Source organism: Vipera ursinii (assembly GCF_947247035.1).
Source record: "Vipera ursinii genome assembly, chromosome: 9".
Lineage (NCBI taxonomy): Eukaryota > Metazoa > Chordata > Lepidosauria > Squamata > Viperidae > Vipera > Vipera ursinii.
In genome coordinates this window covers 16,833,069-16,847,222 of record NC_139523.1, presented here as the reverse complement: position 1 = coordinate 16,847,222, position 14,154 = coordinate 16,833,069, and the positions used below count along the sequence as shown (strand labels likewise).

Genomic DNA, 14,154 nt, shown 5'->3' with positions numbered 1-14,154 from the left:
TCCACTTGCCACATTGGTTGTGACCAACGATCCACAGCCTCAACCAGAGTACGACAGACGACTTCTTTGGACTTTGGACAGTGGAGCAGCATTACATGTTACCTACAGAAAAGAGCTTTACACTGAGATGCACGAGCCTGAACCTGAACTTCGTGAACTTTACTCTTTTTCCAATCATCCTGTTCAGGTCTTGGGAAAAGGAACTGTCTACATTGAAGAGCTTGATGCTCTCATTCCAAATGTTTACTATGTTCCGTCTGCCAGTAGTAATTTGCTTAGTCAGAGTCATTTGTCTAGGTTTTCTCATTTTCAGGTCCACCATCTTGAAAAAGCAAGTTATATAGTCAAAGATGGAGATATTGTTGCTGAAACCATGTTGATTGGTGGTGTTTATTACTTAAAACCAAAGCCTAAGCAGCAAGAGCAGGCAAGTATACACGTTCCAAAGAGCACAGGCCCAGAGAGAGATGTCCCAGAGAGAGATCCTGTTGCTACTCCAAAGGTTCCTAATAATGATAAAAATACAAAAAAGACACAGGTTGCTCACAGCAAGCCTGGGGTTCCTAATAAAAATGCTAAAGTTGAGAATTCACTAACAGGTAAACCTTTGCATTCCAGGTGTATCCATAAGTGGCACAGAAGATTGGGTCATGCCAGTTTCCGTGTTCTGAAGAAGATGCCAGAGTTCGCAAGAGGTTTGGATCTAAAGGGGTGTAAGGTGTTCTTGGACTGTGCTGTCTGCAAGAAAGCCAAATCCAAGGCAGCAGCAATTCCAAAACGCGCTACACGCCTGTCAACACGCATTTTTGATTTGGTACACACTGACATAGTTGGTCCTTTTGCACCAACACTTGGTGGTAAAAGATATTTCTTGACAATCGTTGACAATTATTCTAGATATGGATATGTATATCCTATGAAAGAAAAATCTGAGACCTTTCAGATCTTTAAAGACTTTGCTAGTCTTGTCTATACCCAATTCGAGGTCAACATTGCCAGAATCCAGAGTGATCGCGGTGCTGAATTCATGTCTCAGCGTTTCCAGGACTGGATGCGTGAGAATGGGATAGTACATCAGACATCCGCTCCTTATACTCCAGCTGAAAATGGGGTGGCAGAACGCAGAAATGGGGTTTTGCAAACCATGATGCGTTGCCTCCTTGAAGATGCTAACCTCAGTCTTCCATACTGGGGTGAAGCTATCAAATATGCTAACCATATCGTCAACCGTACTTGGAGTAGTGTGATAAATCAGACCCCTTATTTCATGTTGTATGGACACAAGCCTGATCTCTCACATCTCCATATTTTTGGTTCCTATGCTATGGTGAATATTCCTTTAGCCCAAAGAAAGAAAGGGGGTCCTGCAGCAAAAAGGATGAGATTTATGGGCATTGATGATAATTCAAAATGGAGCAAATACATTGACTCTCATCATGTTATTGTGGTTTCACAATCTGCTACTTTTGAGGAAGATGCGGACTGGTCCAGGATTCATTCTAACGATCCTGGAGTTTATTTTCCTAGAGATGATGTTGCTGATGCCACGCAACCTGATCAAGAATCACAGGAGAATGTTCCTTCCACGAGTTCTTCTCAACCTACTGTTCCGTCTTCGCAAGCCGCTGATGTTGCTGCTGGCGACGATGATGAAGACGAGGACGACATGGAAGAAGAATGGACGGTGGGCCCGAGGCGTTCCAAGAGGTCCACAAAGGGAATCCCTCCAAAACGGTATTCGTGGCAAGTAACAAAAACACCTGTACCTTTGATTTGTAATGTAACACTTCCACCTGAGAAGTTCACACAGATCAAACATCTTCCTGAATCAGAACAAGATAAATGGTTTGAGGCAATGCAGGCTGAAATGGACAGTCTAAAGAAACTTCAAGTGTTTACGCCTGCAAGCCCTCCAGCAAACAAGAAAGTTATTGGTACTCGATGGGTCTACAGGATCAAAAAGAAGCCGAATGGTGAGTCGTTGTACAAGGCCAGACTTGTAGCCCAGGGTTTCGCTCAACGTTACCCTGAGGACTATACAAATACATACTCACCCACGGTGCGGACTGAAAGTGTGAAAATTGCTTTAGCCACTGCAACTATCCTTGGCCTGGAAGTTTTTCAGTTCAATGTTGAAACGGCTTATCTTCACGCTGATCTTGATGAAGACATCTACGTCAAAGGTCCTCCAGGTTTCAGACAGCAAGAAGGGGATACCTGGTTTCTACACAAAAGTCTTTATGGTCTGAAACAGTCTGGTTTAATGTGGTACTTATGTCTTTCTGACAAACTAAATTCATTGGGCTTTATTAAGTCCGAAACAGATGAATGCGTGTTTACTAAAAGATCCGGTAATAGGTATGAGATAATTCTTGTTTATGTTGATGACATTGTTTATATCGGTCCAAATAAGCAGATGAGTGAGGTTTTTGCTAAAGCTTTACAAAAGTTTTTCACGTTGAAGTGTTTAGGATGTATTAACACTTATTTAGGTGTTCAAATTGCCAAAACTCAGAAGGGGTTTAGTCTCACACAAGGAGAGAAGATTGAACAACTGTTACATCACTGTAACATGGAGGACGCTAAGCCTGTGAGTATACCCATGCAAACTGACTTTCACATTTTGGCACATGAACCAAGTCCTGAGTTCGAAGATCAAACACTATATCGCTCAGTCATTGGGTCGCTGCTGTATATTAGTAGTTGGACTAGACCCGACATTGCACTTAGTGTTAATCTTTTATCACGACACGTAGGCAAGGCAAAACAGTTTCATTGGACATGTGTTAAAAGGTTATTGAGGTATCTAAAACACACCAAAGACATGAAGTTGTTGTTGGAACCCACACATACTGACTATGCAGAGTTATGTTGTTTTGCAGATTCAGATTGGGCGAGTGATAAGAAGTCACGGAAAAGTACTTCAGGTTACATGATGTTTTTAAATGGATGTCCTGTTTACTGGCATGTGCGTAAACAGAATCTTGTTTCTTGTTCCTCTACAGAAGCTGAGTATGCTTGTGTGTCTGATGCATGCAATTCTTTAACCTGGTTTGATGCTTTAGTCACAGAGATCTGGACACATCCGATTCGACCAATCACAGTAATGGAGGATAATGAATCTGTGGTTTATATTTCTGAAACACGTTTTACAGGTTCAAGGTCCAGACACATTGACATCCGATATCAAAACATAAGGCAACTGGTTAAACAAGGTTTTGTGACGTTACAGTATGTGCCTACACGTGATCAAATTGCTGACATGCTGAACAAACCACTTCCTACAGCCCAGCATGAGTATCTGCGTGAGAAGATGTGCCTTACCTGAGTCTTCACTTTGCTGACGAAAGAAGGGGAATGTCACTGCACGTTTTTTTTTTGTTCGTCAGAAAAGTTCATTTCTAATTGTACATTTCCCCTGTTCTCTGCACCTGTTGTGATAACTTATCTAGTAACCATAGTGAATCCCATATGACTAGCTATGTTATGGTTTCAGTCTGTTTAGTGCGCATGTCTAGAAGAAGTTCCCAGAGTTATTATCTGTATTGTTTTTCTTCACTTTGCTGTTACTGTCTGTTACGTTAGGATGAAGCTAGCTAGCTCTGTATAATATATATTTAGTTTTTATATTTTGTAAGTAAAAGGTATTTAGTAAGATTATGCGTCGTGTTTTTCTTGCCTTCCTGCAAGTGTATCATGCATTCTCTGAAGCACGGTCCGTCGCCCTCTACAAAGGTGATTTTTACCTTGACACTTGCTGCCTCAATAATCTGTGTCTCCTTTCTCCCCAACTGCACAAGAACAAAAGTCATTCTCATCTCAAAGTCATTGAGTATTTGGTTATTGCTATTTTAAAAAAAACTATCCAAAGACCTCAACAATTTTTAATTAGCTTTTCTGAAGAACTGTAATTTAAAACAGGCACACCAGTGTCACAACAACATAGGAACGTTTGCTTAAATAAAACACCCAAAGGGGGGAAAAAGACCGGACTGTATCTCTTTGGTGGTGTCGTAATAGAGCTTTAAGAAAATATTCTCGGAAGGAGGGAAATTAATTCCTTTTCACCTTGTGCAGAACCGTGCAAGTTCCATTACTTCTCTGAAAATTAAACTGCTCTAAAAGGGAACACCTCCCACCCCCGATTTAACTTGCTGGAAAAACTAAACGTATTCCTACTGGATTCTCCCTGGATATGAAAACAGGAAGTGAAAAGCTCCCTGGTTTTGTACAGCGCAAGGGTGAGATTGCTTTATGTATTTATTAGCTACCTTTCAGCTGAAGTTCCCCAGGTGGTTTTGGTGGGGATACAATGTGAGGAGAAAAGGATGACAGAAACAGATGCAAAGCAACTGAAGTGCAATTGAACCGGCTTCTGCCTGTTGACGATCTGATGAAGTGGACCACAGTACAAAGAAGTTTATACTTTAGATTAAGGTGCCACAAATTCTTCTCTCTCTGTATTTTTTTGGATAATACACACAGTTATCCCCTGACATAATTTCTGGGCTATTGCCACTTCTGTGCATAATGTAAGCAAACTTACTTTGTATCTTCTAGTAAGAACACAGTTGACTCATTCAAAAAAAAAGAAAAAAAAAGAAAAAAAAAAAGAAAAAAAAAAGAAAAAAAAAGAACCAGGCTTTAAGAGGTGATTGTACAATGGTTTTCTTTACTTCAAAAAATGCCGCACGAAAACACTGTGTATCTTTGCAATGTTCTCTGAGCAGACTCTTAGGAAGAAAAAAACCCACACGAACAGCATAAACTTTTCAAAAACAGTATTTATTTAAAGGGAAACTGGCCATTTACAACATAAAAGGTCATTAAACCAATAAAAAGGCATAGTGATTTCCCAACAATTACTTTCTTTGCTGTAGTTATTCTACCTAGCTGGCACTGTGGCAAACCTCTATTGCGCTTATATAAATTAGTAGGCAATTCAAATGGTAGTATGTTGAAGAAGGCCAACAGCCCAGTTACATGTCCTGTTTTGTTTCATTAATTCTAACGAATAGTATAAGCTCAAGGACAAAACTTGTGGGAGGACATTAATAGCAGTCTATCCACACAGGCTGCTCCACATAATCTGTGTGGTCCATAGAACAGGCTCTGGCAGCTATGTATCACCTCCACCATCCTCATAACACGTGGACCCACAAGCCTGGCAGGAGATGGTATTTGGCGAGGGCACTGCTGCTGTCTTGCAGCTGATCGCAATTAACCTCTAGCTAGGACTAGTGACCCAACGCTTTCCCCTTCAACTATCACAGGACACACACATCTCGTTCTTGGAGGACTGACAGGTTGTTGAGAAGATACACACGATAAATGGTGGAGAATGGGGATCATACCACTTCAGGGTAAACTCCCTTAAAAAAACCCAAAAGATAAAAAATGCCTTCTCTGCCTGCATAATCAGGGAGAAAGGTACTTGTCTACCTCTTTGAGGGCTTGTCTAGAAATGCAAGAGGGGAGTTCTCACCTTTTTACTTGGCAACATTCAAACAGGTTCAAAGCTTTCTGAAGCAACCCAGAAGGTTGGCACATTTCCCACATCTGCAAGACACGTGATTTTTATTCTAATGGGAAACTGATCCTGAGAGGCCACAAGTTCACCCCAAACCTTCCAGAATCCCAACTGCACGGTTGTGTGCTGGACAATTACAAGATGTGGATCCAAATTAGACAAAGATGCTTCACATCTGGCCTACGTATCCTTGTTATATAGCTTGAACCAGTTAGTTCTTCCTTCCATAAGAGCTGCATGGGTTCAGGAAAAAATACGTGTATTTTCCTAATCTTGTTCAGCTACAGGGCAAGATCAGGAAAGTCTAAAGCCTGCTTTGGATACAAATAACATGCATTTGTGTGGAAAACAAACGCAATTATACAGGATGTGCCTTTAAGTGAGGATGAGTAAGTCTTTCATATATTTGTCCTCCGCTACAGTGTATTCGCTTAACAGGGATCAGACTAGACTTGCCAGCCTGGTGATTTCCATTAAATATTGAGACCACTGAGTTAGCTGATCAAGAGTTGAAGTCCAACACATTTAGAAAACACCAGGCTGGCAAAGAATGTCTTGGACAAGGGAGCTTAAGCAAATTGTTCTTAACATCCCAAAGCCCCATCTCTTCCTAATTTTATTTTTTTTTTTATTTTAATTCCTGTGCCTGTTCCTTTACCTCTGAAACAGTAGTCATAAAATAATCAAGGCTATCTGCTGACATTACTCACTTGTCTGAAGAGAGCGGTCAAGCCAGTTTCAATAGCAAGCTCTTGACTTTTAAGGTAGGGATTCGGCAAATTGGCTTTTGGGCCCTCTTAGCACCTGGGCACCCTAATTCTGCTGTCTTGCCACAACTAACTTTGACTTCATGGCTGGGAATATGGCTGCTCCTAGAAGGGACTGTCCTTGTCCCTCAGGTTTCTGGATTCTAGTCACTTAGGAAAATGGGAGGAGATCAACTGAACGGGCTAACTCACCACTGGTTTTCCCAGGTCTGGACGATGAAGTCATCATTCTGGCGTTGCCATTATCTCAAATGAAAAGGAAGCTGTTTCCACCACAGTATCGCATCCCCAAGGGGATCCTTCTGGCTATCCCATTTGATACTTCTGAAATGTCAGGACATTTCACAGCATAAGCAAGACATTATCATTATTGTTGCCATTAAAGAAAGAAGCCTGATCCAAGATCTTAATCCAACTGTTTGCAGAAAGTAAATTTTAAATAAAAATGTGATGATGTTCAAATAGCAAGAGATTTAGTTCTACTTATTTTTCAGAATGCTTAGGAAAGTTAATTGGATACACTCATAGTTTAGTTGTTATGTGGAAAAACTGCAAAGTATTTTTAACATTTTTGTTTCAAAAACTAGAACCCAACCTTCCAATGAATTCTCAGTAGGAAATCAGGATTAATAACATTATATCACAATATTACAACAAAATGTTATATTTGGTGAGTTAATTTTACTACCTCAGAAAATGACAGTATTTTCTATTTCAATAAATTTGCTAAGTACCCAAGAAAGCCTGAATGGCCTGGAAAGGTTCATGGTTTTTAGGAAGTCCATAACTTCAAACCAAATTTATACTCCACTCAAGTTTTAAATGCTTTACTTGGAAAAGATAAATAGGCAATGCAGGAACAGAAGCCAAATGCCCCTAATAAAAGCATCTGACTTTCTTAAATAACATTTTCTACCTTTAACAAAATATACTTGTGTTGAATTTGCTTTATGACAAATCTGTAGAATTCTCCGTGTACTGACCTCTACTTGATTACATAGCACCAGATTTAGAAGGCGTTAACCAAGAAATTGCAACAATGAGTTCTATTGATCAAATATAGCTCCTTAGAAAATACACGATGCTGTGTAGGCAGATAATAGGATAAAGTCATTGCTGCCATTCAGTGAGATGCCAAATTTTTGTCTGAAACAAGCATAGAGCTTATCAAGCAGAATTTCAATACTGTCCTATCACAATGGTGAATTTTCATTAAATATAAATTTAATGCATTACTTGAAACATTAAGAGATTTGATATATACCTTCACCAAAAGAAAACACACACACACACACAAAACCACATACCGTAATTTCTCTTCTTACCTGCAAGTGCTGCTCTACTTGTCCAAGTCTGAAAGGCATTTACTGAGCTTTTTTCACAGCATGCAAATTTGATAGAAGTTAATTCTTCCATTAAAAATAAACTTTTATTATACAAATAACCATTACAATAGGGAGCAGAATTTTATGTGCCAAGATTCATGCTTGCTTTTTTCTTGAGTGGTATATTGGGACTGTGCTTCAAAATTGCAAATATTTATATGAATATTATTTAATAATTCTTTTCCCCTTCCTTACACATTAAAAAAACTAAAAGTTAATTAAAACAAAAGCAGCTTTACAATGTAAAAATTTATAATACAAAGGAAGCTCACCAAATTGGAGTCAGTTTGGTGTAGCAGTTAAGCCATAAGGCTAAAAACCAGGATATTGCGAGTTCTAGTCCTGCCTTGAGCATGAAACCAATTAGATGACTTGAGCCAGTTATTTCATCAGCCCTAGGAAGAAGGCAATGGCAAACCACTTTTGAAAAACTTTGCAAAGACTTAGATACAACTGAATGGAAAAAAATCTTTTTATATTTAAGCAAAAATTTTGAACATATTCACCCTAAAATATTAGACGTATTATTCAATTACTGTAATTGGAGGAAAAAAAATGCATACAATTGATGGTGTAGAGCAGGGGTAGGCAACCTCGGCTCTTTTATGACTCATGGACTTCAACTCCCAGAATTCCTGAGAGCTATTATTTTCAATCTTCCTTTCCGGATATAATTGTGGTGGTACTGGGATTACTCTTCACCAGTGGCTTCTGTGCATTAGAAGTCAATTCAGAAGTTGGTGTAGTGGTCAAAAATATGGTAGCTAAGTCTGTGTTCTTCCAAAACTACTTGATACCTTTTAAAAAGATGTTTCGCAACCAACTCAGCAAGGTTCAAAAAGAGTTTCATCTGTCATGTTCTTCATATATAAAATTCCATTTTAAAAAACCCAAAAGGGTTTATACCAGATTCTGCCTATACCTCCCAGCATCCCAATCACTACAGCCAATGGCAAGTGATGGTGAGAGTTGTAGCTCACTAGTAGGTTCTCTGTGGATTGCTTTTCCTACTTATTTAAGAACTCTACTTCTTTCCCACGGAAGCAACATCTATCACAAAACCTACCAACCTTCTACTGTCTATTTATAATATGCAGCACAGATGCTTGAGCCTTAATTATAATTCAAGAACAGCCAGCTGGATCTGATGAACAATCAGATTTAATCCAGCTTTCCATTTTCAACAAAAACTACCCCACTATTAATTTTGAATAAGCATCTAAGAGATTGTGTTGTTAATTACACTTTCCAGCTGCCTGATATTCTTAAAAAAACGCTGCTCCATAGACGTGTTCTCTGAAAATCTATGGGAAGGCATTCTACATATCCAGTTATTTCCCTACCCCTCCTAATAATTCAGAACATGGGGTTTTCCTTTTTCATAGCCAAAACGCAACAGAGCTGGAGTTTTCAAGAAGGTATCTGCTACAATCTCATAGACTGAAGCTACCAGGATTCAATATGGAGATATATGCCTTTTTCATTGCTCTTGCAATGGTTTTATCAGCGGAGGCTTCTTTAGTTTTTAATGCATTGTTTAAGGTGGAAAATATAGGCTGCTTTAATTGTTTTTGTTCTTTGTAAATGTTTGCTCCTCCTAATTCTTACTTTCTCATTTTTCTTGCCTGTTTTTTTCATTTCTGGTCTTGTTTTATTCTTGGTTTTTGGGGTGCATTTCAAATAACCAAGTGCTGAACACTGTACTTTATTTATAAAATATGACTGTTCCAGAAATATATTTTATTCTATATAGATACATCATTCATAAATGTTAATCATATATGATTTGCCTAGATTTGAAAATCAGCAATATTAATTGCCTTAGCTGAAAAGGGTTTTGATTTTTCTCACAGAAAGCTGTCCTTTGAGAACTTCAACCTGCTTACGTAAATTGCTGAAAGCAGTGAAATTATTGACATTCAGCTGGAAAATGCCAATCCTAATCAACTCATGGGGACTAGAACTAGAAAAAGGTGCAATGTGAGAATGTATTCTAGAGGAAATGACAGGATTTTACTTACTTATTTACTTTTCCTTAAACAAAATAGAATCCCACTGAATATAACATATGAAACAAATTCTAACGAGTCTGACCTTGTGGTCTACTTAGTTTAGCATTATTTATTTAATGTCTGGTGATGGTATTCTAGTATCTCAGCAGCAAGCCGTTTCCCAGTCCAACTAAAACCCTTTACATACACTTACCAAGGAGAGAAAATGAGACATAATGCCACTGAGCAAGTCCTATTGAATTTGAACAAAATAAATCAATTTAATATAGATTTTTGGGAAACAAAATAATTTCATTTGTTCTAGAAATGTTTTAGCGGTTTTTTTTGGTAGCAGAATAAAGCATGAGTTCCTTATAGTGTTGGGGGGATTGGCATCTTCTTCCCCATTTATCAAATCTCTCCTAGTTAGTTGCATAACGTAATTTTATAATAACTTTTTTTTACCTTTTAATATGAGATGCTCCATTGATTTGCTGATCTCTTCCTCTCAAGAGAGACAGCAACTGGATACCAGCTAGGGTGAGTTCTTCAAGAGCTGAATTGACACTATAAATAAATCTCAATGGGTAGATCTAAGTATAACTAAAAAGTGACTTGTACGTGACCATGTAAAATTGAATCTTAATGTATGTTTAATAAGGCAGTTAAACATTTGAAATTGAGAATTTGCTGACAGATTAATACACAAGTGACTAATCAACAGAAATCAGTGTGCTGATAAAAAGAAGATGTAATTTGTCTCTGGCTACTAGAAATGCAAAAGCAAACACTTCCAAGCAAACGTATCTTGTAAAATTAACAATGTTTGTATCTCACAGTGAACAGCACAATTAACCACATCTTGGTATCACTATTAATACTATGATGTGTCACTTTGTAGAGATGCAATCTTTTCTTGTTCTCCTAATTATTGCTGGACTACAGAAGCTTGATTAAATATTAAGACTAAACTTGCTTTACTCGGGCTTCCATGAACTATCCAAGTTGTAACGAAGCATTTTTTTTAAAAAAAAAAAACACCATCAGGTTCCAAAAATGCAATCTAGAAACTCCAGTAAATATGAACCTAGTATATTTTGGAATTTCTATATATATATTAAAAACCTTAATCCTAATTCTGGATAATTACCAAGGGGGATAAGGTGCAACTGCTTTCAAGAAGGCGAAGTCAGTATATATTAAAATCTTTGAAAACCCCAGAAACTTGCATTGGATAAGAATTTAAATTAGCATTGATGATACATTCGGAATTTCCAAGTACTATATGCAAAGTATTTAAGTCAGCAGGGAAACCATTTGCCATGGTAATATTTCCAGTAGGAAAAGAACACAAAGCCAAATGAACATGGAAATTTTAATGACCTGATTAGAAAAAATTTTCCCGTCTTTATTAAGTAAGCTGAAAAGAAAAGGTCAGATGAAAGGTGTTCATACAAGTTATATTTTTCAATTTATTTGGGAGAATTTAATTAAAGAGGTCACAGTGTTTAAGGTGGAAAAGCCACCTGTACTTGGTCTTTCTGTTGGCTTGTCTCTGATTTCTGAAGTAACCAGAAATTGTGGTTGATAATTAATCCATTCAGTCCATTTGCAAAGAGGTTTTTTTAAAAAAATAATTGCCTGAAAATAAAAATAAAAATAGCAGAGAAAAATCAAGTGATTACCCACCACCACGATAAAACAAAGTAATTTATTCAAAATTATTTTAAAAGGAAGCTGTACCATTGATTCATTCCGAAATGTGTTTATCTCCAGGACTAGGAATATGCAGTCCTCTATATCAGGAGTCTTCAAATCTGGCAACTTTAAGACTTGTCCATAAGTCTTAAAGTTGCCAGGTTTGAAGACCCCTGCTCTATATGTTGCTGAAAAACTCCTAACATTTCTCACTGGTGGCTAATTCAGAATGCAATTTATCAACACTTGGAGAGTCTTTCTTCCACCCAGATTTATCAACTATTGCAACACCAATTTACTATGCTTATGGTAAGCATTTATTTTAGTTTGGGAAGAAGAGGCACTTGAGTGTCTAGAAGTCAGACCAGCGATCCTCCAGATATTTTATTTTATTTTCAAACAGAACACTTGTGTAATAATACAAGTGTTTTTGAAATGCCTCAGCACAAACTTGTTCACTGGTCCCATCCCGAGAAGATAATTCAGGAATGTATCTGCTGAAATAGCCAAAGAGGTAAAAAAAATATGCTAGAAATGCCAATGCTTGAACCATTTTGCTCAACGGAATTATGTATCATATTACAAAAATACGGTTTGCTTATTTGTGACACAGGACACTTGATGAAAACAGCCATGTGATTTGTAAATCATGATTTATGTCCCTGAGGTAATATATTAGCCCCATTGATTATGGTTCATTCAATAAACTATATTTAGTAAAATCCTAACTTAGTGCAAAGTGAGAATGCAGCCCATCATTCATTAGAATAAAAAGATACCTTATACATAGACATATTCAAAATCCACTAGACAAATATAAAGCAGCCCAGCCCAACTCAAAGGGTTGTTGTTGAGGGGCAAATAGGAGAAGAGTGTTATAAATAAAAAATATTACTGGCTTTAAAACTTTTACTATCATTCTTGATATAATATCAGTGTTGCAATCATCACGCATGTTTTCCTATGGTTTGATTGGGGGAAAAAACAAAGCCAAGGTCACTTTTGAATAGTGTAGTCGGCTTATAATTGCTTTAAGTCTCTTTAACTACCAAACTGGAAGTAGTGGTGTTTGTGACCAAGTTACATTCAAAACATGACAAAATAAAGGGGGAGGAGGGGCAGCGGTGTTATACAACTGTGGCAAGAAAGGTTGTCAAATGGAGGCAAAACTCATTTAACTGTCTTACTTAGCAACGGTAAAACATTGGGGTCATCTGTGGTCGTAAGTCAAGGACAATCAGTCATTGGATTTTGTGTCCTTTGAACAATGGGACTATTACGAAACAATCTCACCAGGAACAGAGGTTAATGTGACAACAGCTCTTTTCCTACTCATGCCTCCAATATTTCAAATATTGGGGGAAAGGGTAAACATTTGTCAGTACAGTACACTTCGGCCTTAGTTGCGTTTTACAAAAACTCTTTTTACATGAAGTAGAGAGCCCTGAAGAATCTTCCTCTTATGCCCTTAGGCACTTACTCAAATCTACGCATCTGTTACCATTGACAGGATCATATTCAAACTCACCTTTCTCCCGTGCAATTAGCCAGGCATCTACAAAAAAGAAAAAGACCCTTTTCCCCACAAATGATTTAAGGTCCCTGAAGGAGAGGAAAGTAGCAATACCATCACCCCACCCCCCAGGAGGGCGGAGGGAGGGCAGGCTCTTAATTTTGAAATAAAAATGAGAAAGAAAATTCTCTTACCGATAACTCCAATGGTTACTGTCCCTGCGAACCCCACCTAGCAAGTCGACATCGTGACATGTCAAGTCAGGGCAGCCTCAACCACGCTTCCCTGATAGTCAGGTAATAAAAGGAAGGAGTTAAAACAGAAGTTACACTGGCAGATTTCTGGATAACATTAGAAAATGTAGATAGAGCAATATATTCCGAATGGTCATTCAGAGCTTCTGGTAACCTCCTTTTTAGAGTCTTAAATAAGTTTTTCCATTCCAACGCTATGCCTCTTGGGACAAAAATCACATGCCTCTTGATGAGCCAATCTGTATTTATAGTAAGACTTATCAAATTTGCTATATAAAAGAGCTCAATGTGTTTGCCCTAAGTTAAGAGAAGCTCCCATTTTGAGAGAAATGGGAATCACAGCCTGTAATTCTGGTCTTTGAGGCATTAAGAATCCAATTCAGAGACAAACCTTAGTTTTGTCTATGTTAATATTTTATGAAATACTTCTTGCACAAACGATCCAAATTTAAATTGAGAGATTATATGCAAGCTTTGAAAAATTCTGGCTCATTTGTTCACAATTACAAGAAACCAAATCATGCACAGCCAAGGCAAAAAAAGCCATAATGAAGTTTCAAGATTTGTTTTGCGCAGACTCCAATTGTAAGATCTCCCTTGTATATGAAAATATTTTCATAATTTCCTCACTGTGCTTATTATAGCCTTACTTATAAGCATGTTTTTTAATGTTTAAAATGCAAATGAGTTCAAAGAAAGGCATACAGATGCAGAGGGTGAAAATATAAACAGGCTTTGATAAATGAGGCAGTCATTCACAGTGGATTGTTAAACTTATGTCCTTCCAATTCTTTTGGATTTTAACAGAAATTCTGAAGAAATATTTCCAAACAATTTATGTTACTAAAGTTGGTATCTTCACTTAGAAAAAACCCCCCAAATCTACCAAAGAAACTATAAGCCTAGAACAATGATTAAACCTTTAAAAGTTTTTAGACATTTCATTTCATGAAGAATGGTTCTCAGCAAGTTGGTTAACTTTTGAGTTGGAATTCACTTAACAAGGCAGTATGGGA

At 37.6% G+C, this 14,154-nt stretch overlaps 1 protein-coding gene across 2 annotated transcripts in view; it reads right to left on the bottom strand.

The window, feature by feature from the left end:
• Positions 1-4,715: 4,715 nt before the first annotated feature.
• Positions 4,716-14,154, bottom strand: part of HNRNPR (heterogeneous nuclear ribonucleoprotein R) — a gene marked incomplete at its 5' end in the record, with an annotated part of 30,063 nt that continues 20,624 nt past the window's right edge. Inside the window, 6 exons of one of the 2 annotated variants that reach the window (XM_083369334.1) lie at positions 4,716-5,763; positions 6,490-6,621; positions 7,623-7,706; positions 7,955-11,314; positions 12,900-12,946; positions 13,079-13,169. In XM_083369334.1, coding sequence (XP_083225460.1) covers positions 13,145-13,169 — 25 coding nt within the window. In that variant the 3' untranslated portion in view covers positions 4,716-5,763; positions 6,490-6,621; positions 7,623-7,706; ... (1 more) ...; positions 12,900-12,946; positions 13,079-13,144. The remainder of the gene's footprint in view (positions 5,764-6,489; positions 6,622-7,622; positions 7,707-7,954; positions 11,315-12,899; positions 12,947-13,078; positions 13,170-14,154) is intronic. The other variant, XM_083369337.1, reaches the window with a different exon arrangement.